Source organism: Microplitis mediator, chromosome 4 (genome assembly GCF_029852145.1).
Source record: "Microplitis mediator isolate UGA2020A chromosome 4, iyMicMedi2.1, whole genome shotgun sequence".
NCBI classification, from domain to species: domain Eukaryota; kingdom Metazoa; phylum Arthropoda; class Insecta; order Hymenoptera; family Braconidae; genus Microplitis; species Microplitis mediator.
This window is the reverse complement of record NC_079972.1, coordinates 12,686,451-12,710,834: the sequence shown is the minus strand read 5'-3', so window position 1 is coordinate 12,710,834 and position 24,384 is coordinate 12,686,451. Positions and strand designations below refer to the sequence as shown.

At 28.8% G+C, this 24,384-nt stretch overlaps 6 protein-coding genes across 10 annotated transcripts; 3 read left to right on the top strand and 3 right to left on the bottom strand.

Annotated features, from left to right (window-relative positions):
- Positions 1 to 4,702: 4,702 nt before the first annotated feature.
- LOC130666635 (ubiquitin-conjugating enzyme E2 N) lies at positions 4,703 to 8,422 on the bottom strand. 3 transcript variants are annotated; one of them, XM_057467822.1, is made up of 4 exons: positions 8,181 to 8,422; positions 7,774 to 8,100; positions 6,991 to 7,249; positions 4,703 to 6,797 (listed from the first exon to the last, which is right to left on the bottom strand). In XM_057467822.1, the coding sequence occupies exons 3-4, from the start codon at positions 7,233 to 7,235 to the stop codon at positions 6,587 to 6,589; spliced, it is 456 nt and encodes a 151-aa protein (XP_057323805.1). In that variant the 5' UTR covers positions 7,236 to 7,249; positions 7,774 to 8,100; positions 8,181 to 8,422; the 3' UTR covers positions 4,703 to 6,586. The 3 variants fall into 3 exon arrangements, with proteins under 3 accessions (XP_057323805.1, XP_057323804.1, XP_057323803.1); XM_057467821.1 differs by having other exon boundaries at positions 7,774 to 8,092; XM_057467820.1 differs by having other exon boundaries at positions 7,774 to 8,133; positions 8,199 to 8,422.
- A 78-nt stretch (positions 8,423 to 8,500) lies between these two features.
- LOC130666629 (tubulin-specific chaperone E) lies at positions 8,501 to 11,464 on the top strand. The gene is made up of 7 exons (XM_057467812.1): positions 8,501 to 8,885; positions 8,950 to 9,339; positions 9,402 to 9,680; positions 9,779 to 9,908; positions 10,634 to 10,940; positions 11,018 to 11,235; positions 11,311 to 11,464. Exons 1-7 carry the CDS (start codon positions 8,698 to 8,700, stop codon positions 11,401 to 11,403), a joined length of 1,605 nt encoding a protein of 534 aa, XP_057323795.1. The 5' UTR covers positions 8,501 to 8,697; the 3' UTR covers positions 11,404 to 11,464.
- A 105-nt stretch (positions 11,465 to 11,569) lies between these two features.
- Positions 11,570 to 15,568, bottom strand: LOC130666626 (general transcription and DNA repair factor IIH helicase subunit XPD). The gene is made up of 13 exons (XM_057467806.1): positions 15,292 to 15,568; positions 15,121 to 15,220; positions 14,785 to 15,039; positions 14,466 to 14,699; positions 14,010 to 14,133; positions 13,855 to 13,951; positions 13,646 to 13,779; positions 13,034 to 13,563; positions 12,785 to 12,960; positions 12,442 to 12,721; positions 12,260 to 12,370; positions 12,078 to 12,176; positions 11,570 to 12,014 (listed from the first exon to the last, which is right to left on the bottom strand). Exons 1-13 carry the CDS (start codon positions 15,294 to 15,296, stop codon positions 11,880 to 11,882), a joined length of 2,280 nt encoding a protein of 759 aa, XP_057323789.1. The 5' UTR covers positions 15,297 to 15,568; the 3' UTR covers positions 11,570 to 11,879.
- Positions 15,569 to 15,695: 127 nt separating this feature from the next.
- Positions 15,696 to 19,598, top strand: LOC130666627 (protein lines). 3 transcript variants are annotated; one of them, XM_057467809.1, is made up of 3 exons: positions 15,696 to 15,924; positions 16,062 to 16,613; positions 16,725 to 19,598. In XM_057467809.1, the coding sequence occupies exon 3, from the start codon at positions 16,863 to 16,865 to the stop codon at positions 18,618 to 18,620; it is 1,758 nt and encodes a 585-aa protein (XP_057323792.1). In that variant the 5' UTR covers positions 15,696 to 15,924; positions 16,062 to 16,613; positions 16,725 to 16,862; the 3' UTR covers positions 18,621 to 19,598. The 3 variants fall into 3 exon arrangements, with proteins under 3 accessions (XP_057323792.1, XP_057323793.1, XP_057323790.1); XM_057467810.1 differs by having other exon boundaries at positions 15,696 to 16,403; positions 16,475 to 16,613; XM_057467807.1 differs by having other exon boundaries at positions 15,696 to 16,613.
- Positions 19,599 to 19,804: 206 nt separating this feature from the next.
- Positions 19,805 to 22,271, bottom strand: LOC130666633 (uncharacterized). Its single transcript, XM_057467818.1, has 5 exons — positions 21,863 to 22,271; positions 21,598 to 21,670; positions 21,003 to 21,096; positions 20,640 to 20,816; positions 19,805 to 20,371 (listed from the first exon to the last, which is right to left on the bottom strand). Exons 1-5 carry the CDS (start codon positions 21,902 to 21,904, stop codon positions 20,092 to 20,094), a joined length of 666 nt encoding a protein of 221 aa, XP_057323801.1. The 5' UTR covers positions 21,905 to 22,271; the 3' UTR covers positions 19,805 to 20,091.
- Positions 22,272 to 22,410: 139 nt separating this feature from the next.
- Positions 22,411 to 24,309, top strand: LOC130666634 (uncharacterized). Its single transcript, XM_057467819.1, has 3 exons — positions 22,411 to 22,566; positions 22,633 to 22,931; positions 23,978 to 24,309. The coding sequence occupies exons 1-3, from the start codon at positions 22,521 to 22,523 to the stop codon at positions 24,140 to 24,142; spliced, it is 510 nt and encodes a 169-aa protein (XP_057323802.1). The 5' UTR covers positions 22,411 to 22,520; the 3' UTR covers positions 24,143 to 24,309.
- The last annotated feature ends 75 nt before the right edge of the window (positions 24,310 to 24,384 follow it).

Genomic DNA, 24,384 nt, shown 5'->3' with positions numbered 1-24,384 from the left:
AGTCAACCGGAACAGCCCTCTGTACTCAAGCTTAAAAAAAAAGCTGAAAAAAATTACTATGAAAAAGATTAAAAAAATAAATATTTACCTAAGCCGTAAATTTGAAATATACTGACACCTAGAGAGTAAGTAAAAGCAAATAAAAAAAAACTGAAGATTATGAGAAAGTGAAAGAGAATAAGAGTTGAATAAATGTTATTGTTTAAGTATTTAATCTAAATATATTATTTATATCGATCATCATCATGAATAGATATATATATATATATATACGTAAATAAATGAATAATAAAATAAACAGACATTTTATCAGGCAAAATGGGATTTTCTATGGCAGTAAGACACGATTGAAGTCATAGTATCGTACTTTAAAGCTTGCGATAATGTAATTAAAAATGTGTTGAGCTTTATCGCTGAATCTCGAGGCAAGTTGATGATTTATTAAATAAAAGTAGCTTTGCTAAATATTTAGTCTGTGCAGAAAGACAAAGGTATAAATATATAAATAAATAAAATATATGTATTTAAAAAAAATACGCCTCTCATTGGCCACGAACGAATTGAATGGTCGAGTTAATAACTGCTCTAGAGAGTCTCACTAATAATAATAATTATAATAATAATAATAATAATAATAATAATAATAATAAAAATAATAATAACGCCAAGGAAAATGATAGTTAATTTAAATGCACATGATTATAAATAGCACAAAGCTCTTTACGCGCGTCGTTTTGGGCAGAGCTGAAACAAATAAATAAATAAACGTGTATATTATTATATTAATTAATACATTACGTAATTTATGGATTTAACTAGTGGTTATTTATTAAAGTAATTAACAATAATAATAATAAATAAATAAATAAAGTAATAATATAAAATATTATTATTCTCACTTTGAGATACAATCTACGTACATTCCTTCATTGAAACTTGTATTTAAATTAAGCGCTTGAGAGATAAATTACATGATAATTATTATGGTGCCCGACTTTATTCATTTTTACTGAATAAAAAAAATATTTAATAATAATGATAATAAAAAATAATCATCAGCATTTATAATCATGACAAAGTGATATACGTAGAGCACACCAAAAAAAACATTTCACTAAGAAAATTAAATATATATATTTAAATAATTATTTATAGAGTAGCTTATATTGTAAAAGCCGATGTATAAAAGCTCTCGCTTATGTTATTATGTATTGATATCCTTGATAATGTGTTCTGAATTATAATACTCAAATATTTTATTTAAACTTCTGACTATTCTATTGCCATTGAGCTTCCATTTCATACAATGCGAAAGCTCGTAAAAAAATTGTAAAAAAAATGTAAGGGGTTCTCAGACAGTGCCCCCACTTTTTAAAAATGTCTAATGACTCAACTGTCACAACCGTATTGGAATTTCTATTAATTAGTTGATTTAATAAAAATTGAAGCGTTAATTGAAAAAAAGACAACTTGCGATTGCGCTGAGATGTAGAATTTTTAAAAAATTACTTACAGTTATTAATTAGGAGTGAAACGAAATTTGGTAAATAAATTTTAGATTTTACTGAAATTTATTCTACGAATTTCGTTTAACTCCTAATTGATGACAACTGTTAGTAATTTTTTGCAAATCTCGGTGACAATTGTAACTGAGTTGTCTTTTTTTTAATGAAGGTCATTCTCAGACAGTACTCCCTGCTTTTTAAAAATTTTCAACTCCTCTGTCATAAGCGTATCAAATTTTTATCAATTAATTAAAAAAAATTAAAACCTTAATTGCAAAAAGATATTTTTGCTGAGATATTTAAAAAAAATTACTTACAGTTGATATCAATTGGAAGTTAAACGAAATTTGAAAAATAAATCAGTAATTTCTTTGTCTATTTTATAATTCAAATTTTCAAATTTCGTAGGCTAAAATTTATTCAACAAATTTCATTTAACTCCTGATTGATAATAACTGTAAGTAATTTTTTTAAAAATCTACTCGGCGGAATCGCAAGTTGTCCTTTTTTTCATTAAGGTTTTAATTTTTTTTAATTAATTAATAAAATTTTTACACGCTTGACAGTTGTCATTGAAAATTTCAAAAAAGTGGAGGCACTGCCTGAGAATCCCCTTAATGCTTTAATAATTTTTTAATTGATAAATAAAATTTTGATACGATTACGGCAATTGAAGCTCATTAAATATTTTTTAAATAATTGGGAGTATTGTTTGAGAATTCCCTTAATAAAAAAAAGTATTTGTGACCTCGTTGAACCGCCGGTGACGCTTTTATTAACGTGTATCATACGCTAAATCCAAGCCTTATCATCTTCATTGTAGTTATTATTATGATTATAATTATTATTATTATTATATATATATATATATATATATTAATGTAAGTATCTCCCATAGCTTAAACACAAAGAGAATTGTAATGAAAAGCTATTTAAAAAAAGCTCTATTATTATTAAGTCTTCTTGCGGTTTAATTGTCACAGACTGAAGACGAATCATTAAGTAAAAAAAAAATTATAAATCAAATTCTACTAGATTTTAAAATTAAGTTTATAAATAAAGTAAAAAAATGAATAATTATTAAATTGATACACTGGTGGTGCTCTTCATATTTAGATACCGCTCATAGCTGTAAGTTTATCATTAAAACGTTATTTAAAAATTATAGACACACTAAAAAAATTATATTTATAAATTTTCACTTTTTCGTTTGATCAGCTAAAAATCTATATATATATATATATTAATTGTGAGTGCGGGGCAAGCGAGGACTTTAGATAATAAATCTGATGATCGATTTTAAATTTAACGTCAATGTATAATACTACTGATTAATTAATTTATTAACACACGTTTTTAATACGCGTGGTATTAATTGTTGAAACGATTATACATAAATATATTATATATACATATATATTTATATATATGAATATATAATTAACTATAAATATATTTATGCGCTTGTAAGAATGGAAGAAAACTCTGGCATGGGAATTTTGAATCCATATCTTTTATGATATAATTCGACCGGTATGATTATATATATTATGGGATCAAAATATGATAAAATGAAAAACAAAATAAAAAAAAAGATGTTACATAGTAGGTGGGTGGCTAAAAAAATAAATAATCTAGTCATTAATGCGAATAACACCGGAGTATAAAAATAAATGAATAAATATATGTATGTATGTTTATTTATTTATATATAAATATTAAATATATGATAAAATACTCATAAGCCATCAACTTGAGCCGCCCTGACTGATAACCGATGCACGTTTTATTAAAGTTGCATTAAATTATAATTTCATCTATAAAATTGCCATACTAATGCATATTAAAAAAAAAAAAAAACAAACGTCTGGATGCCATAATGTTAATTAATAATAAATTAATAACGATGAATAATAAAGCTCGTGACGTTATCGAGATGTTTATTCGTTATATAATTTCCGATTGCATCGCGACCTGCTTGAAAAAAAAAAATAAAAAATTGTAACCGAGCTCAGCTCATCATACTGTTATATTTTTTAAGTATCTTTTGTATGTTTGCAATGTCTATTATTAATTATTAATTATTAATTTTATAATTTCTTCTTTCAATTTATACTTTTACAATTAAATTTTTAGTCTATCACGAGTCATGTACGCACGGAAAATTACAGTGCTCGTTTTATTTTATTTTGTGTGAAGTATATAAAGTTAATAATAATAATAATATATAAATATATATATTATTGATAATTATTAGTAAAGAAAATAAAGTAAATAATGAAAGAAAGAGCAGAGATATATATGTAAAAGAATTTTTTTACGACATCATGTTAAATGGTGGCGGATGAATATCGGTGGAAGTGATTTTAAACTTGGCGCCAATACTCACCTCTCCATTTATTATTTAGAATGACAGAAAATAAAACAAATAATAATATAATATAATAATAATAATAATAATAATTAATAATAAAAAAAAAATAATAAAATCAACGTCGGCTGTTAATAATTTCTATATAGAAAGCAAAGTAATAATTGATGCGAAATAATTAAATTTAAAAAGATGCATAATAAAAAAATAAAATGCGATATTTGTAATTTAATTAAATATTTATGTAAAGTTGTTTTAAAAAAAAAATTAAATAACTTGCGATTTTATTTATAACGCGAGTTGATTGGGAATTGTATTTAAATTCATTTGGATATTAATTACTGATTGATCCAAGTGAATTTTCAGTGTCATGTTACGTTTAAGAATTTAAAAATTAATAAAATATAAATATGAGCAAGAGTAAGTTATATAATTTAAATGAGAGAAAGATAATGGATATAAAAAAAGCCCGCGCGTTAATTTATAATAATCTTATTACCATGCTAGGGCTTGCGTTGTAGCTTTAAGTCGTGAAACGCACGCTACAATAAAATTTAAAAAACTAAAAAAATAAATAAATAAATAATAAATTTTAAAAATCATCACGACTATCTTTATCAATGTTTGTGAGTGGTATTATTATAAGTTAAATTATCAGTGAGCTATTGAATGTGTATATGGTAATAATTATTATTATTATACTAGTCCACACAAAGATAACAATAAACTGTAATTTTGAATTCAAAAAAATGAGAAATAAGAAAAAAAAAACAGTCACTAAAAGATTACATGAATTATTTAATCAAATATTATTTAAACTCGCTCATTAAATTTAATCATTTATTTAACCTTTTATTTATTTTATTAATTACTCAATTTATTTTATTTATAAAATACGATGAGTTTACATATTTTTAAAGCAACATTCAATCAATCAATCAATTCATCAGACGTCTTTGAGTATTTAAGATAAATGCAAACGTCATCTTATCTTTTTCCGACAAGCAATCGATCAAATAATTATTTATTATCCAACTTTACTTGCGACATTAATTTTTATGATACTCAAGTCGACGTCTAATAATTTGTGGAATTTTTTCAAAATTATGAATTATCAAAAAATATTTTAAAAAATTGCACTTGTAGTTTTTTAAATTTTCTACATGTGCATTTTTTAATTTTTTTTTCAATTAATTTGTTAATAAAAAAAATCCAAAAATTATTAGACGTCAGCTGTCTTCAGTATCATTAATTTTTAAATGCATTCAAAGAAAAAGAAGAAAACTTGTCGCGACTATAATTATTATTATTATCATATATTTTAAATTAATTCTATGTACAATAAAAAGGACAGGAGATGTGAAAGCACGGATTTATCACAAACCGGAAGAAAAAAATTCAAATATTATTTATCCACATTGTTATTGAATTGATTTTTTTTTTTTTTTTTCAAGACCTGGGTACATTATTAATAATAAGCACAGCTGAGTTTATTATTTATGTTCTCTTGTTTAATATCCTTAATACTGTACACCTGGAATCTATGGCCCGATGACCAAATGCATTTAATATCAATTTAACTCGTTTTTAATCCAGCCATCATGATCGTGAGTTTTTATCGACAAATTTTCAATTTTAAAAACAAGACTAATTACGTCTTTTACCCACAATCAATTACTATATGAATTGTCGCTGTTATTATAAATAATAATAATTATTATTATTATTAATCTTCTTTAGTCATTAATTTAATTATACGTTAAGCATAATATTAGTGTTAAATCTGTTTTAAAAAACGTGCTTTAATGGAGTGCTTCTCTAATAAATTCAAAAGAAAAACACGTGTCAAGCATTCGTTTTTTTTTGTTGGTTAATTTAATTATCTTTATAATTTATACTTTTATTAAATTACTAAAGAATTTCGCAAATAAAAAATTCAAGAAAAAAATAATACGAAAGCACTTGATACATTTATCAGCAGTGCAAGTCGATTAATGAAAATATTAAATCACCATCAGCTTGCATTGCATTCAATTATTATGATTGTGAATGTAGCAGACATCAGACAAATTTAAAATTATAAATAATTAAAAAAAAATATTAATAAAAAATGCACTCATTAATTTTAAAATTTTTTGAATGCGTATTTTTTTTAAATTTAATTTTATTAATTATATTTATTGATGATTTTAAATTTGTCTGATGTTCGCTACATTCACACTCATTTAATTATTTTGGTTTACAAATAATTTAAAGAGCACAATTTTTTTCCGGTTGCTTATTAATTGTTAGTCTATACATCATCTACTAAAAAAAACGGGGGACTCGAAAGAAAAAAGATCAAACTGTTAATTTAAAAATAATTTTCAAAACCATCACTTGCTGTCGATAAATTACAGCGTTTAATTATTTGTTACTTCAGCTTCTTTAGTTAAATTTGTTTATTATTATTATTATTATTATTATTATTATTAATATTATTATTATTATATAATGTATTGTTTATTGTTTTACTCTTTGTCTTTAAAAAAATTTATCTTTATTTGCATAGCAAAATAGTGGACACGGATGGTGAGTGCGGTACAAGACCAGTGTGCCAGGAAAATATTTATTTTAAGTCGCTGATAATTGTCGGACTTGTTGACGGTGACAATAACAACAACAACAACAACAACACGTTTAATGGTGGATAATAACGACAAGGCTGAGATCAGTTTTCCATAGCGTATCTACGTGTCCACTCTTTGGCATTTCGAATCGCTTCACTTTCGTTAACTTTCCACAGTTCGGCAACATCATTTGCTAGTGGATCATCCGGATTCGGTGCACTCAATAGTGCCTGTATAGAAAGCAAGACTGTCCTTATTTGTAGAGCTGGACTCCATTTGTCTTTGAGTATGTCTAAGCAAATCCTGCCGAGCCTACAATCATTTATATTTTTATTATTTGCTTTTAATTTAAATATCTTTTATTTTAATGCCGCCTTTAAAAGTATAATTTATTTTTTTTATCTACTGCGATAAGAAATTATTACGAAAACAAACTTTTTTTTTTGTTTCAATCAAACGAGACAATGGAACAAGTGATTAAAAATAAATTAATAAAATAAATTACCTGTCAATATTAGGATGATAAATTTTAGTGATAAACCGAACTTTGGGTGCACTCATCGGGTAATCTTCTGGTAAAAACAATTCTAGTTTAAATAATCCGCCTTCAAATGGTGAATCCTCTGGTCCAGTCACAATGACATGGAAATATCTTGCGTTGGTTTCATCTGGTACCGCACTGATGCCGGGAACGGGCTCCTGCATCAGTCTCTGTGTTTCTTTGATGATTCTTCTTGGCAATGCTGCCATTTTTTCAGTTTATTCTGCAACCAACAAACAAAATTAACCCAACTAATAATTTAAAAAATAATTACAAATTTTTTCTTAACCTCGTAAGTTACTAGTACTCTCTTTCTGGTGTCTAACCAAACAAAACATAACTCGCATGCTAATAAATCAATGTATCAAGTAACTGACGTACATTTCTAAAACCATAAAAATTAAATCTTCATCTCAATTATTTTTGAATTTCAAAGCAAAGCAAATTACAGAACAATGGAGATCATGACCTCCAGTATGAGAAAAAAAAACACAACCTAATTTTTCTCCACTTATTTTTTTCAAACTCGCGAGTTTACATGACAGATTATTTTTAATAAATTTACTTTTCATAAAAAATCCCGGTATTTTCATTCATACGTTCAATATAAAGTAAAAAAAAAGTAAAATGCCCAAGATGCCCAATGAGTTTCTAAGCGGCAGAAAAAAAACCGGAAGAGTGTTGAGTTGAAGTATAAATAAAATAAAAAATAATTATTTTTTGTTAAGTAAAATAATTTTTACGTACATAGGACTCTTACGATAAATAATGCCCGCGCTGAACCCGGGTTGTAAGTCTTGGCACGGGTGTAAATTATTTTAAAAAAATAATTTTAAGTATCCAAGTGTATCAATTAAATTTTTAATCAGTAATACAACACAACACGACGATGGTGGTGATTTGGTTGCTCAAGTTACTGCCTTAGCTTCTACTGCTGATGATATTGATGATGTTGATGATGGTGATTGTATAGTTCACTTGTACTGGTATAGTACAGTATTTTTTATATATTTTTTTTTATTAGTATTAGTGTGTATTCAGTGTCGTTCTTCTTTCCTTCTCACTTCTAGAAACCTCCAAAAGAGCGTATGTCCAATAGGTATACAACTAAACAACCAAATATATAAGTGCCGTAATACTAAATATATACTTACATATATCTACATACATACACAAGCAATGAAAGGAGACAGAGTATGAGGATTTTTAATTACGGACAATGACAAGAGATTTTAAACGTGGCGGGTGTTTTTAAAATGATTATAAATCCGTAATATTTAAATATTGCGCACTTGAATTTTAAAAATTATTTTTAAAATAATTAACGGGTAAATTGGTTTATTATAATGAAATTATTTAATTTAATTTTGTTTTAAGAAATATATGAGTAGTGAGTGCGATGCACTCTCGTATTTCATCCTGCCGATGGCGCTGATGTCTTCTTTCATTTTTTTGTTTTTTCATTTTTTTTTTTGCATTTTATTTGCTGTTGTCATCTTGCTTTGATGGTTTATCAATGGACACTACATCTAGGTACAGTACGTGTTTTAAAAATACCAACTTTAGGATAATTGTCGGTTAGATTCATTGAATACCAACTTGTTAATCAGTTGATGTCTTGGTGCTGACAGCAAATAGTATCTGCGGGTTTTTAATCGTCTGTCTGACAGGATGGTTGGAACCGGTGATGGTTGTCATGAAATTGGAGATCGTATTGATTGCGATGGACATCCAGGTACTGTTTGCTACATTGGACCAGTTGTTGACACAAATGGTTTGTGGTTAGGAATTGATTGGGATGATCCGGCACGAGGAAAGCACAATGGCACTTATCATGACGTTGAATATTTCAAGACAAGGTATTGACTGAATAAATAATTAGTTTGTTTATAAATTACACTGATGATTTATTAATATTCAAAGGTATCCAACATCTGGGTCATTTGTTCGTCCTGGTAAAGTTAAAACAGGAATTTCTTGTCCTGAGTCAATAAGACAGCGATATGGTCTCGTTGATGACGAGCTGGCAGGTGTTGATCGTGATAAATTGTCTAGTTTGAAACGTGAAATAAACGCGCCATTTTTGGAGATGGTTGGATTTTCAAAAGTAAACAAAACACAAAGTGCATTTGATCAGTTAAAAGTTATTTGTTTAAGAGAACAATTAGTATCTAGTGCTGGGGTTCCTGGTGAACTACAAAAGCTCTGTCCCAATTTACGGGAACTAGATATTTCGAAAAATTTAATTAATTCCTGGAAGATTGTTGCTGATATTTGTTCCCAATTGACGAAACTTGAGCGTCTTGATGTCAGGTAATTATTTTATTTATTTAAATAATTTCATTTCATTTAATTTAATTATTTTTTTTGTTTAGCGAAAACTTATTGCCGACAAAGATTGATGATGATCTGAGTAATGCATTTATTAATGTAAATCAATTGATAATGGCGCGAATGAATTATGACTGGTCGGACATCGAGTGGTGCACGTCATTATTTCCAGCACTTAGGATTCTCTATGTACCGTTTAATTATGCCAGTGTATTGAACGAGCCTCCAGGAAATTCAAACCTACGTCAGCTGGTTGATCTGTCACTCGAGGGAAATGGTATCAGTAGCTGGGATGAAGTTTTGAAACTAGGAAATTTATTAAGGTGAGCAATAAATAAATAATATAATTATTTTAAATTATAAAATGAGCTTAAGAAAAAAAGTTAAAAATGACGGCGTAACCAGAATCGCGATTGTTCAGCTTGGAAAACCTCAATTTAAACTCAAATAAAATTCAACGAATAAGATTCACATGTGATAATGGTACGGAGAAGACTAAAACGTTTCCTGCGCTTCGGCAATTGCATTTGTCCAAAAATTGTATCGATGAGGTAAAAATTTTAATTTATTTTATATTTTTAAATTATCAATTTTTATTTGGAGACCATTCTCAGACGCCTCCCACTTTTTAAAAATTTTCAATGACTCAATTTTCATAAGCGTATAGATTTAAAAAAAAAATTACAGTTGATATTAAGTGGGAGTTAAACGAAATTTGGAAAATAAATTTCAGTAAAATCTTCATGTCAATTTCACAATTTGAATTTTCAAATTTGGTAGACTACAATTTATTTAAAAAATTTCGTTTAACTCCTGATTGATAACAACTGTAAGTTATTTTTTTTTAATCTACATCGCAGCGGAGTGCAAGTTGTCTTCTTTTCAATTTAGGTTTTAATTTTTTTTTTTAAATTAATTAATAAAATTTGAATATCGTTATGATGATTCCATGACAGCTGATCCCCGACAAGTAATCACACGATAATGGATCCCACTGACAAATTCATAAAATAATTAATTATTAATTAATTACTATGACATGAGTAATTAAAACTCACTGTTGTAAATATAAAAAGTAAAATTATGTAAATTAGTTGTTGATAAAAATCAATTGACGATCGATTGTTGATGGGATCAGATGTCGGTGGGATCAATTTGTAGGGATCAGTTGACGGCACACCCGTTATGACAATTGAAAGTCATTGCATATTTTTAAAAAGTAGGGGGGAGGGTACTGTCTGAGAATACCCTTAATTAATCAAATAAATTTTTTTAGTGGAGATCAATTAATGAATTAGAAAAATTAATTAGTCTTGAAGATTTAAAATTACGTGACAATCCAGTATTTAATGATGATAATTACGAGTCAGTTCATGAATCAATAATAGGGCGTATTTCAAAATTAAAGTGGTTAAATGGCATTGAAATAAGTCGAGAAGAAAGAAATGGTGCTGAGTATGATTATTTGAAGGCATATGCAACAGAGTGGAAGCTACTGAATCCTGATGATGGTAAAGATGTCGATGAGAGTCGAAGAAAAGAATTTATTGAAAATCATCCGCGATATTTACCTCTAATTGAAAGTATGGCTTTAATTGCAATAATATTTTATTAATTATTCGTGAGTTTGTTATTAATTTTGTTGAATTATTTTTTTTAGAGCATGGAGCTGTTGAAATTTCTACTCCGCCGGGTGGAGGTGAAATGAAGTCTGACGTGATAACTGTAGAGTTTGTCAGCACAAATGCCGAGTCGAAAGTTAAAAGTGTTAAAAAAAAACTTTTGAAAGACATGGACGTACAAAAACTAACGGGTTTAGTTCAACGAATGTTCAAAATCGCCGGTAAAATTCCTAAACTCTCGCTTATTCCATCAAATGTTAGTATCAAATTTCAAAATCTACATATTTAAGTTTAATTTTTTTAAAAATAATTATTAATTATTAATTCGCAGAGACCAAAAGATGAAATTCCTCTTGACAAATCTTTACAACAATTAAGTTATTATTCCATTCAAGATGGCGATCAGATATTAGTCCGCTGGTGACATTGATCTAGTTTATTCCGCTGTATTTATAAATATAAAAAATATAATAGGTAAAAACAAACTTACAATTTAATATTTCAAGCATTCTGTAATTTTTTCATTAATATTTTATTAAAAAAAAATTTTTTGATAAAAATGCCTATTAATTATTTATTTATTTAAATAATTGCGCGCTTTTTGAACCTCTCAAATATCTCGCCATTAGAGGAGTTTAAAAAATATCGTCGCGCAAATGAAATAATATAAGTATTCAAATTCAATGCAGTGTAAAGAGTAATTGTCGGAGTGTTCTCAGTAGACGTAAGTACTGAAATTTTTTTTTTCCCCTTAAAGTTTCAATTTTCTAGATGCAGTCCAACTGGTAGTAATTCAAAAAATAAAAACAAGTAGACTGAGCTAATGAAATATTTGAATTTATAAATTTCATGAATATTTTGTTATTATAAAAATTGTATAGTACACAATATTATTAAATATCAGTTTTGTTGAGCCTGTTCTTCGATTTTTTTAGCCTCTTTCTTTTCAACTTGTTCTTTCGTAAGTAATGACAGACCCAATTGGTCTTCTCGTGAAAATGGTTGGGCCATTTGCCTTAGCCATCTCTTGGCAATCTATTAAAAATTTTTAAAATATATATCACATCATAAAAACCTAAAATAAATAAATAAAAATACCTGTACTGCTTCTTCTGTAGATAAATTACATAAACTATCAGTTAAATGTTCCTGTATCCACTTGGGTATTTTACTTCGTTTGTCAGCTCTAGAAAATCTCTGAAAACAAGTTAAGAAATAAAATTTACACTCAAAGACTCGTTTTTTTTCTTCATTGAAAGTATTGTTCAATAAATATTTACCTTATCAGCAAAAACCATAATACCGTAGTCGGTTTTTCCTCTCAATACACGACCAATACACTGAGCGGCGTGTCTCATAGCATCAAACGTCAGAAAATCGTTTTCTCGTATCTGATGAGTAATTAAAAAAAATTATAATCAGCAATAAGATTGATTATAATTATTGTTATTTAATTACTAACTTGGAATTGATCTCTAAGATAATCCAGCCGAGCTTTCAATATACGGGACTGAGTATACACATAAGGAATCCCAAACATAAGTACAGCTCTGCCTAAATGATGATCGAAATCAACTCCTTCAGAGACTTTACCTCTTGCTACTGATAGCAGTACCGCTCCTCTGCCACTATCGCAAGCTTTTATGTAATTAACGAGAGCTAGACTAGTTTCTGCCGAGTCTTGAGTCTCGATAAAAAGAAGCTTGTGTCTCTGCAGTTGATCAACAACTCCTTGATCATACCTGCAATTATAATGACATTGAAAAAAAAATAACGAGTCAGTAAAATATGAAAAATAAATTTACCAAGCTGCGATAACTGATTCCATGTACAAATAAGACGTGAAAAAGCATACAAGTCCATCAGGTACAGCAGCTGCAAACTCTACCAAAAGTTGCCCGTAATTTCTTATCACCGCTACATCATCTCTCGTTTCATACTTTGAAGAAATGGCAACTTGATCGTTACCTTTTGATACAATCTATAAATATTAAAATTTATACTTAAACGCCTCATTAGTTTAATTATCAGCAATAAAAAAAATAATTAGTTACCATGGGCAACAAGCAAGGCCTTGCCAAGGTCATCGTGAAAGAAGTCATGATAACAGGATGGAAATTTAAAATTTTCGGGTACATGTCTAAAGGCGACAGTGTACCGGATGTTATAATGACAGATTGAAACCTGTCAAAAATTGGCTTCATTGCAATAGACGAGTCCATGCAACTGAAATGCAGGACCGGGTTCAAAACAGTTGGTGTCCTGTCATCAAAAGGTTCGACTATTATCGTAAATCCAGTCGTGTAACTGGAAACCAGAGTCGCGAGATGGGTCACAAGAATCAATGACGAAAAATCTGTCAAATCCGTTATCTCCATGGTTCGCAGAAGAGACGCGAGTCTTTCTGCGCAAAATTTAAGCGGCTTTCGTTCAATGCAAACTTTACCCTGCAGGTCGCGGAGAAATAATGCCGGTGTTTCTTGAACCACATGCTGGACTCGCAATCTCGTTTTTAAATACTCCACAAAACGCTTAAGGAAACTGACGAAATGCTCAGCATTTCTTATATTCCCAGGAATTACCTCTGTAAATAATTATCAGCTCCATTTTAATAATTGCTATGATTATAAATAAATAGTGAGAAATATTTATCACTCAGTGATCACCTTCTAAAATTTCATCTGGTAAGACTGGATTGGCCAACACAACATCTGTTTCTCTGGAAACTTGAGCATCTTTCAAACCTTCCACTAGCCTCTGATACTCTTCTTTTAATTTATTAGCATCTTCATCTCGCATTCTGTCATTTGTAATTTAATTAAATTAAACATAAATTTAAAAAAAAATAAAGTATCATATGAAAATGCTAACATACTCAGCTACTGTTTTTTCTAATAACTGAATGTTTGCTGAGCATTTTTCCATCGTCTTCCGAGTAATTTTGACACTCATCGAATCAATGCAGACATTATCTGAAAGTATTATTTATTTAATAATTATTAATGCATAAATTAAATGTATGAGCAGTACCAATGTTGTGAGCTTCGTCAAAAACAACAACTGAATTTTTAGCAAGCTCTTTGGAAACCGTCTGAGCAATCTTCGGATCCAGTAGATAGTGATAACTGTATACAACAAAGTGTGCTTGCATTATCTAAAAATATAAGTATTAAAATAATCCATATACTTTTTACAATTTAGTCATTAAGGTAGCAGACCCAGTACCCTATCACTCATGTATTTGTATATCTATATGATACAGAATTTACAGTTTAAGCGATAGATTGTAAAATGAATACTTAGTAACCATAGACTGCAAGTCAGAGGTCCAGTACCAGTTTTTTAATGATCGTATGAAAAAATAGACTAATTTTTTGAGGATTTACTAAATTTGACTCAATATAAATACACAAATTCATGAAGTGGTCGAATATTAGTTCCCTGATCGGGTACTTGGTCTACTCCCTTACATAAAAAAATACCTACAGCGAGTCTAGCAAGAAAATACGGACACCAATTTCTGTCTCTGCCATATTCTTTGACATCGTCAATCGAATAAATACCCGGTGGCATAACTCGTTCGCGAGCTTCCAAGTCAAAGCCTTCATAAAAGCTACAAATCGGTGTACTTTCGTCATAATTATGTCTGGCTCTCACATATGAAGCCGTTAATGAATGACAGCGACCGTCAACGATCTTTCCATCTCGCTCTTTGCTGACCTTTAGAAACAAAAATAATCATCAATCCGATTCTATCGCTCTCATTAATAACAAAACAAAATAAAAAAAAAATAATTGATCATACTTCCGGGTGTATACACATATTTTTCCTAGAACTGAGGACAAGTCCAACCATCCTAGGCGGACTGCCCGTTTCTTTTTCGTAGTAATCCATAAGCTTCTTCAATTCCTCAATGACTTTTTCAATCTCAGGCACAGTTCGAGAACAATATATTAGTTTAGTAACAGCCGAGGGATTCTCCAGCATGTAAGCGACAATTAACGATAGTAAAGTGACCGTCTTTCCAGTGCCAGAAGGCATTTCCAGCAGACAATGACCCTGACAAATTAAAATAAATAATTAGCTGAATTTTAATTACCAAAACCACTGAGGCAATTAAATTAAAGTCAAATAAATTACCTTGGCATCCAAGCCTCTTTTGAGCTCCAACATGTAGGCATATTGCTCTGGATAAATATAATCGTAGGGAAAGTAGACAATTAAACCATCGACACTTATCCTGCAATGAATTGTCAGTAAGTAAAAACAAAAATAAAATAATAAACTAATTAATAAAATTCCAGTACTTACTTCATTATTAATTACAATAAATTAATTAATTATTTAAAAATATTTAAAAATTATTTATTTACTTTTTTCAAACTTTAGGTTATGCCGGCAAATAATTACGTTTAAATACAACCGCACAGTAACTAATCATTCTGACACTCATTTGAGTACTTACTCATCAATTATCAAAACTAATTAACAAAAATTAATTAAAAAAAAAAAAACAGACTTTTTTTAAATTTAAATAATTATTTTATAAAAGACGATTATTTACAACGCATATATTTTAGCGCGACATTTGAAAGCTACCGCCATCTGTGTAAAAATATTAAACGTCAAAATAACCGGAAATGACCATAGTATCCCAAAAAATATATATACATATATATAAATAACACAGAAATAACAAATATGTGCTACTGTAATTGCGACGTTGCCAAACAGACGATATATTTATGATAAAAATTTAAATTACAGGGCAAAGTTAATGGGAAAAATGTCTAATGTGTCATTTAAAATAAAAATAACAGCCGGTAAAAATAATAAAAAATCAATTAAATTTGTAATTAATGTTTTTGAGATTAGTGATAAGTGGAATGTTAAAGTGACAGCTACTGTGTTACGCAGCTCCGAGTGATGCCGTACTTATTATTTGTAATAATATTAAATAAATAAATAAAATTAATCCAATAAATAATTATTTGAATTATTAATATTATGTATTAGTTATTAGTGTATACTAATTATTGATATATGTGTATTTTAAATAAATTATTTTATTTTGTCCATAGCAATGTGTACATGTGGCAACGTAGCAAACCTCTTCCCGTTTGGTGCTCAACAGTACGCCTCTTCCTAGTCATAAGAAAATTCCTTCATTTATATATATAATATACATATACATATAAACAAATAATATTTTATTATTTATCATAAATTAAATGGCGATAAATTGGTAATTGTAAAGTTTATCATCCCAGCAGTTATTTATTATCAGTATATTTAGATTTTTTAAAAATCTAGACGTTTTGTTAAGTCGTTTGATTTACACAAACAAAAGTATGCACTCGTAAGTCAATGAATTTTTATCACCCTGTAAACCGATGCATTGGTTTGTTTATCATCATATTGAGGTATCCATTGTGTTATTTTTAAATTGTTTAATCAACAATAATTATTATTTGTGATGATAAATGAATTTAAGTGAAGAGGAAAATTGAAAACAATCGAGGGTTATACCTGCGCATGCTTAATCCTCGTAAGAAGCAACAGTTTTACGAAGCGGCAAAGTTAAAAACAGAAGCTAAAATGTTTTATCTGTCCTGTAGCACTGATGTCAATGAGTACGTACAGTAATTTACCTTTTTTTAAATTTAATTATCGCATGCAATTAATTTAAGATCTTTTTATTTAAAGTTTAAATTTTTACCAGTGTTTTTTTTATTTTTATCTAGAATGATAATTCGATGATAGATGATAATTATTTCTCGGTCGTTGTACAGCAACCGAGTCCAGTCATGTCTGGGTCAAGAGTAACCTGATAATAAGGACAAGGCTGATCTAATTTTTTATTGGTGAGTTGATTGAGTGAAATGGAGGAGCCAGCAAAGAAGAAGCAGAGGATTGTGAGCGAAGAGTACGATGAGGACAGTGAGGATGAGCTTATCACGGACATGGAGAGGTTTCAGAAGAGTCTGCTGGAGCAGTGTCTGTGTGGAATTCCCGAGAGCAGTCTAAGAAAACCCTTTGTAAGTTCAACCACACGATCGACGAACGGGGTCAGTAATGACCGACGCACTGGTGGTCTGTCCGAGTGGGATCCCGAAAGAACTTTAGAGTACATAAGTGGCCTTCAATTGCTTTTCGATCTTGCGATAAAGCAGAATAAACGCGGTCGAATGTGTCGTCGGGTGGTGAATGTCTGCGAGGCATTGACGAGAAACGAGTACGGGATAATTGATCAGCTGATTGATTTGTCGTGTACGTCAAACAAGTTTGTGTCTTTTACAGCGAGCCGTGCTCTTGCCTCGTTTTTTATAATAACTAAAAATACCGAGGAAAGATGGCTGGAGAGATTGACTCACTCGCTGGTGAATACCAGCTCGCCGAGTCAAATGCTGTTTACACTGGACATTATCAAGAGAGTTGTTGAGCACAAAGACTATGGAATAAATCCACTTGATGATTCAGACAGTCAGTACTCACCACCTAACTGTGATTATTTAGACGTGTCTGAATCCGAGAGCTTGGACAGTACCCCAGTGAAAGCCATGTGCGTGAAAGCTCTCGAGTCAAAGTGGTCAGTGCTGGTCAACAAGTTCGACGCGATTCTCGGATCTTATACGCCGCAACACGAGTCTGCGGTTATAACTTTCCTAGACCTGTGGGAGTCAATTATATCGGTCAAGGCCAACCTGTCGGTCATCGACACCAAGCTCTTTTACTCTCAGCTTGACAGTCTGGTTGTCTTACTAAATAACAACGTACCGGGTATTATTTGGAGGCATTTGCTGGGCTTGTTCAATGAAGTACTCTGCTACGGAAGCACACTTTCGCTGCAGGATAATCTACCCGAGGAGCCTTGCTCACTGGCCCACGTGGTCGTACGTGCTGTCAAAGACTGGAGGCTGCTGGATGGTCTGCCCTACCGACACGGCTCCGGGAGATTCGGCGGCGGATCGGGAGACGGCGACCGACCGCTTCTGCAGAAACTTGTTCTGCTGGTGCTAAAAAGCGTCGCAGTGACGGTGAAAGAGACACGCAGTGACACCAGCGACTCGTCACTGGGCTCCGAGGCTGAGGATCTCGACGCGGACATGGCAGTAATCGAGCGCAGCATCCGAGAAGTCTTGAGACAACTGGATCAGTGCGTGAAAAATCTTATGCCTTTTCATCCAGTGATGCCTCTGTCCCAGTGGGTCGTCCAGCTGTTTCACGACCAAGACGACTCTCTGATCGAGGGTATGGTTTGCTGTCTCGACGTCGCCGTGGGATTATTTTACCGCGGGCCTCCCCAAAATGAACTGGCCCAAATGCTCAGTCCGACTCTGACCTTTGTCCAGTTCATAAAAGCCGTTTCTCACGATCATGACGTTCTGTTGGATTATCTCGTTAGCAACGAAACTTGCTTTTTACTTTATTTACTTAGGTTTCTAAAGTACATAAAACGTAATTGGCATGAATTCGTATCGTGTTGTGGTAGAGATTTAGATGATACCATGACAGTACTTATAAGACTACGATTATCTATTGATAGACTTGTATCTAAATCGTTATTCCCTTATAATATTGCTCCTGTATTACATTTATTAGGAAAATGCGAGTCTCGCTATGACGGTATAGACAATTGAACTTATCACAGTATTACGTCTCAATTATTATTAATAATTAATACTTTTTTTTCTAATATTATTATTATTATTATTAAGTACGTATAAAAGAATATTTAAAATTTCCATTATCGTCTTCGTACTCTCGTTTTTTACGATCATCACAATCATCAAATCATTTATTCTTCATACATCATATCATTCATCACCGTTAAATTAAATTTGAAATCCGTTAAACGATTTTTTAAAATTTCTATGCTATGTAAATTTAAACTGCATAACTACTTCTGTTTATCATTACTATAATAATCACATTAATTGTATGTATTAATTATTTTATTATATTCCATAATAATAGTTATTATTATTATTAATAATATTAATATTATTATAATTATTTTTTTATTTGACATGCAAAAACGAACAATATATTATAAGCATTTTGTACATTGCTGTTTTTTTTTGCATTTAAAAATTGTAATTAACGTACTATTAAAAAAAAAAAATATTTATGCGGCAATAGACTTTAGTATTGTGTCAATAAAATTCATTTTTAAATTTAAATACTCTGTACAGTATAAGATTTTGATTTTTGTTTCGGTAAAACTTAAAAATTACGAGCGCACAAACACGTGCTGTACTTAATTAATTTGAATTAAAATTAAAAAAAATAATAAATTAATTAATAAATAAATAAATAAATAAAATATTTAAAGGTTAATTATAATATTGATAATTAATTGTAAATTTAATAGCGTAATAAAAATGTATGACATTGTTAAAAACAATATTTTATATATCATTAAATTATAATTAATTAATTAATAAATAAATAAATTTGAGTATTTTTTAAATAATTATTATCAGCGAGTTTTCTCGTTAAATAACCAGTGTCTTTTTAATTAAAATTTTACTGACAAATTTATAAATTCATTTGTTGATAAACAATTATTGTGTCATTGGATGTACTCATAGTAAAAATATTGTACTATTTTTTATGTACACGTAAAATAAATACAGAGAAAAAGATAAAAAAAAAGAAATAAATAAATAATGAATTTAAAAAATTAAAAAAATTATCGAATGTAATTTACTCTAGTAAATTTAATTATATTTTTTTACAGTTATAAATAATTATTAAAATAATATTTATAAATTTTAATAATTACTAAAAAAAAATCAGTCACTCGTGTTTGTTAATTATTTAATTTTGATAATTTAAAAAAATCAAACTAATACTTAATATGATCGTATGATAATATTTTAATGACTTTTTAAATATTTGTTCAAAAATAAAATAAAAAAACACTTACATAAGTTTTAAAAGTAATTAATAGCATCTAGTAACTCATACAAAATTATAATCTTATGTGCTGACACAATTACTTTTTTTTTTAACATCTAAACAACAGACAATTCCATAAATTTTTAAAACACATACAAAGTTTATTTTTAATATATTAAAAAAAATAATAATTATTTATATATATATTTATGTATCATAATCTTCATCAATACTATTAGTGTTAATTAATGATGAATTGGGTTCTTTAGTCTGCGTTGACAAATTCAACGGATTTAATTCAGTATAAAAATTAGGTTTACCATCGGTAAATGACGACGGCATTGAAATTTGAAAATTAGGAACTCGATTTGGTGAGGACGATCCCTCTTCTATTGTATTAACATTGATTTTAATAGCGTCTAGGCAGTCTTTTGAATGATTATTGACTTCTGTTGATTTTCTTGTTATTGTCAATTCCTTCGGGATTCTAAATAAATATATAAATTTATTAATTAATTAAATTAATCACTAAAATCCATTATTATTTTTATTATTTGATGACTGGGATTATAGCTGACAATTGACAATTTAAAAATTTTTGAATAAATAAATAAAATGTACATGGAATAAAAATTTAAAATGCGTATTCAAATATTTGAAAAATCATTGCGCGCATTTTTAAAATTAATTTATTTATGTATTCAAAATTTATAAATTGTCTCGAGTCTGCTGCATTCACACTCATTATATTTTACCGTATTTCGGGTTGAATACGTAGCGTATTCACTGTTGGATTTATTAAATTTATTCCCATAGGTGCTGGTGTCATTGGTGGACTTTGTACTTCGTCATCAGTATTTGAAACGTCAGGAACACTTTTTACTAGGTCTTTCAAAAAATCAAAACGACTTTCTGATAAAATACATTGTTTCCTACAAACAGTATTAATTATTTAATTATTCTATCTTTTGATTTATTAATTTATTGTAAAATGAGTCATGATATTAACTAGAATTTAAAAATTTTTAATTTATAATGTTAATTTAAAAATCTAGAATACAGTAGAACTATTAGTTAATAAAATTTAAATTTTTCAGTAGATTAATTTGAAAACTTACATGTGAGATGGACTGAGTGTTTTGGCATTTTTAGTACTAGTAATCTGCATTGTTTTTGTTAACAATGAATGTACAAAGAGTTCTAATGTTCTAGGTATAGAAATGGTTAAGGATCAATTAGTACTGTCACGATATTTAAAAACTAAATGTATTAATCAGATATTTAAATATGATCCTGAAGTTAGCATACATTTAAAAATTTTTGAATTTTTGTTTTTCAACAAATCAATTGCAAAAAAATAAAATAAAAATATGCTCATGTAGAAAATTTTAAAAACTACAGGTGCAATTTTTTAAAATATTTTTTTTTTGTTTTATTGTCTAAAAAAAATCCAAAACTATTAGACGTCTGCTAACTTCAGTATCATATTTAAATAACTGATCCTGAAGTCAGCAGACAATTAACAATTTTCTCATTTTCTTCAACTAATTAATTACAAAAAAAAAATGTCCACATGTAGGAAATTAAATTAACTATAGGTGCAATTAATTAAAAAAATTTTTTTTATAATTAATCGTTTTGAAAAAAATCAAAAAATTATTAGACGTCAGCAAAATTAAATTTCATTAATTATTTAGTTTAATAAAAGGATATAAATAATAATTGGTACAGCTTGAGCAACTTTTCCAACTTCTTCATCAGTTTGCATTATTTTCTTTATGCGTCCCTAGAACAAGAAAAGTTGAGGTTAAGATTACGGACAACTGTCATCGAATTTAAATAAATAAACAAAAATAATAAATAAATAAATTAGATATTAACTCCAGTATTTAAAAAAAAAAAATATTAAACTGATTATTAAAAAATAGTTAAATAATATATGATTATAATGTATGAGTGTATAAATAATGCAACTTACTGCTGGAAATCGGGCATTGTATTTTTTTTTTTTACTAGGCATTTTTGTTATCTTTATGATATTAGATCATAAAATATTATTACGATAAGGTACACGTTTAATTATCATCCGTATGTTATTATACCATATTACGAAATTACGTGGCAATTAAAAATAATTAGAGTTTTTTCAGCCCAATCCACTGACGCGACTCGAAAAAATAACACTCGAGATCTCGCTTTAATATTTTATTGATTTGAAATTTTTTTTATTTCAGTCATTTTATATCTCATAGTAATTTATTGTGTTTCTTTCATAATTACATTGGCTCTGTATTAAATCAATTAATGTTATTATTATTTTTATTATTATTATTATGTATGATTTCTTGTTTTTTTTTTTAATTATTTATTGGAATGCCTGTCAAGTAAAAGAGAAAAAGGTTAATGGGTAAATAAATATCGAAAACGCTAGATGGAGCAGTTAAATTTGGCGGTATTTTATAGATAAATAAATATATAAATATATAAGGATATTTTTATTTATTTATTTTATTTAATTGTCATTTGTTAGTTTGAAATTTTTTATTACACTTTTAATTATTTGTAAAACATTTAAATATTTAAAAAAAATTCAAATTATCAGTAAATAATTTAAATTTAGAGCGAAATTTAAAAATATGGATAATTTACGCGGATCTACTGCTGATGGAATAATTAAAAATCGTAGGCGTTGATTTTTATTTAGGTAATTAGTAACCGGTTATTTAAAATAATAAATTATATTTATAGTTTCTGAAAACCCGCCTGATATGATCGACTGTTATCGTCAAAAAATATCTTGGAGTAAAATACTGACGGCACTGAATGAATTTATTGATAAATTTCGAACTGTTAATGAGCATGATATTGATAAGCTGAGTCATAATAATGATAAGAAAAAAGAGCTACAATTAAATGGTGATCAAAATAGAAATAAGAAATTACCTCAGTCGTTAGAAAAAATTACGATACAAGAAAGAATCGCCAGAGATTATCAACGCGAGTTGCGGAAATTATGCGAACGTAGTTTTTGTCAAATAAAAATGCAGGTAAATTATTTTATCAAGATCAGACTTTACCCGGGAAAAAATACTTACACGGAGAGAAAGTTACGGTAACAGTTACAATATATTATAGGAATGGCACCCATATAAGTTATGGTAAATATTCATATTTATATGGGTTTCATTCCTATATGATAGTGGAATAGTTCATATGAAATTATGGCAATCGTTACTATATCACTACGGTAATTGTTGCTGCAATGGTATAGTAACCGTTACCATATATTACGGTAATGATTACCATAATATTATGAGAATGTTTCACATATTGTATGGTGACAAGTTTTTTAAAAATACCGATTATAGGAATGGCACCCATATAAGTTATGATAAAAATTCCTGTCCATATGTTGGTTTTCATCTCCATACGATGTCGGAATAGTTCCTAAAGAATTGCAGTGATCATTACTATGTTACTATGGTATATAACCCTGTGGAAATTTTTCGGACTTTTCTCTGGAAAAACTCTGCAAAAGTCTTTAGAATTTTGAAAAAGTCTTTGGAACTTTAGAACTGAGTTTTTCAGAGAAAATTCCGAAAAATTTCCACCAGGAAATTGTTTCTGTGATAGTATGGTAATCGTTACAATATATATACATACTGTATGCGAATGATTACCGTACTATATGGTAATGGCTTATTATATGGTTTATTTCTATATACACTTAGGATTTATTCCTATTTGCTTATGGAAATCATTCCTGAGTATGGTAATCATTACAATAATTCCATTACCATGCGATATGAGAACTGTTACCATAATGATAGAAATTGTTCCCATAGTTATGGAAACTTTTTCCAGAATGTATGGGCCTATCCTATAATTCAAAGTAATTATTACCATAACGATATGGATATTTTATAAACGTACCAGGAATGGTTACTATTCATTTCTCCATGTAGATATGGTCGGATACAAAAAATGTTCATACTTGATACGGATTTTTTCCCTGGGTAGTTTTGATTGATGATCAACAATTAGAGTATTGATTCAATTATAATTGATAACTAATTATTTTATAAATTATTAGGATCCATGTGAAATTTGTTGCTGTGCCCCGTGTGTTAAACAAGAAGAGGATGCTTGCGATGGTGTGCCTCGTATTAAACGGCCTCCAAAATGTCAATGCGGCCGGGCGATGATCAAAGAAAAAGAATGCTGCGACGCATGTGAAAATTCACTCAAAAGAATTTGAATTTCTTATCATTAAATCTTAAAATAAACGAATCGGAAAATTTGTTTGTACGACGAAAGGTCATAAACCTTCGCTCCGACTTTGGCCTTGGCCTTAAGCTCATTTGTAAATAATAATTACAATTATTATTTTAATTAATCTATACCGCTCTAAAATATTTATTTACTGTACTTTGGAATAATTGACAGATAATTAGTAATTAGTAATAAGTAATTAGTGTTGATAAGAGTAAGAATTAGAAA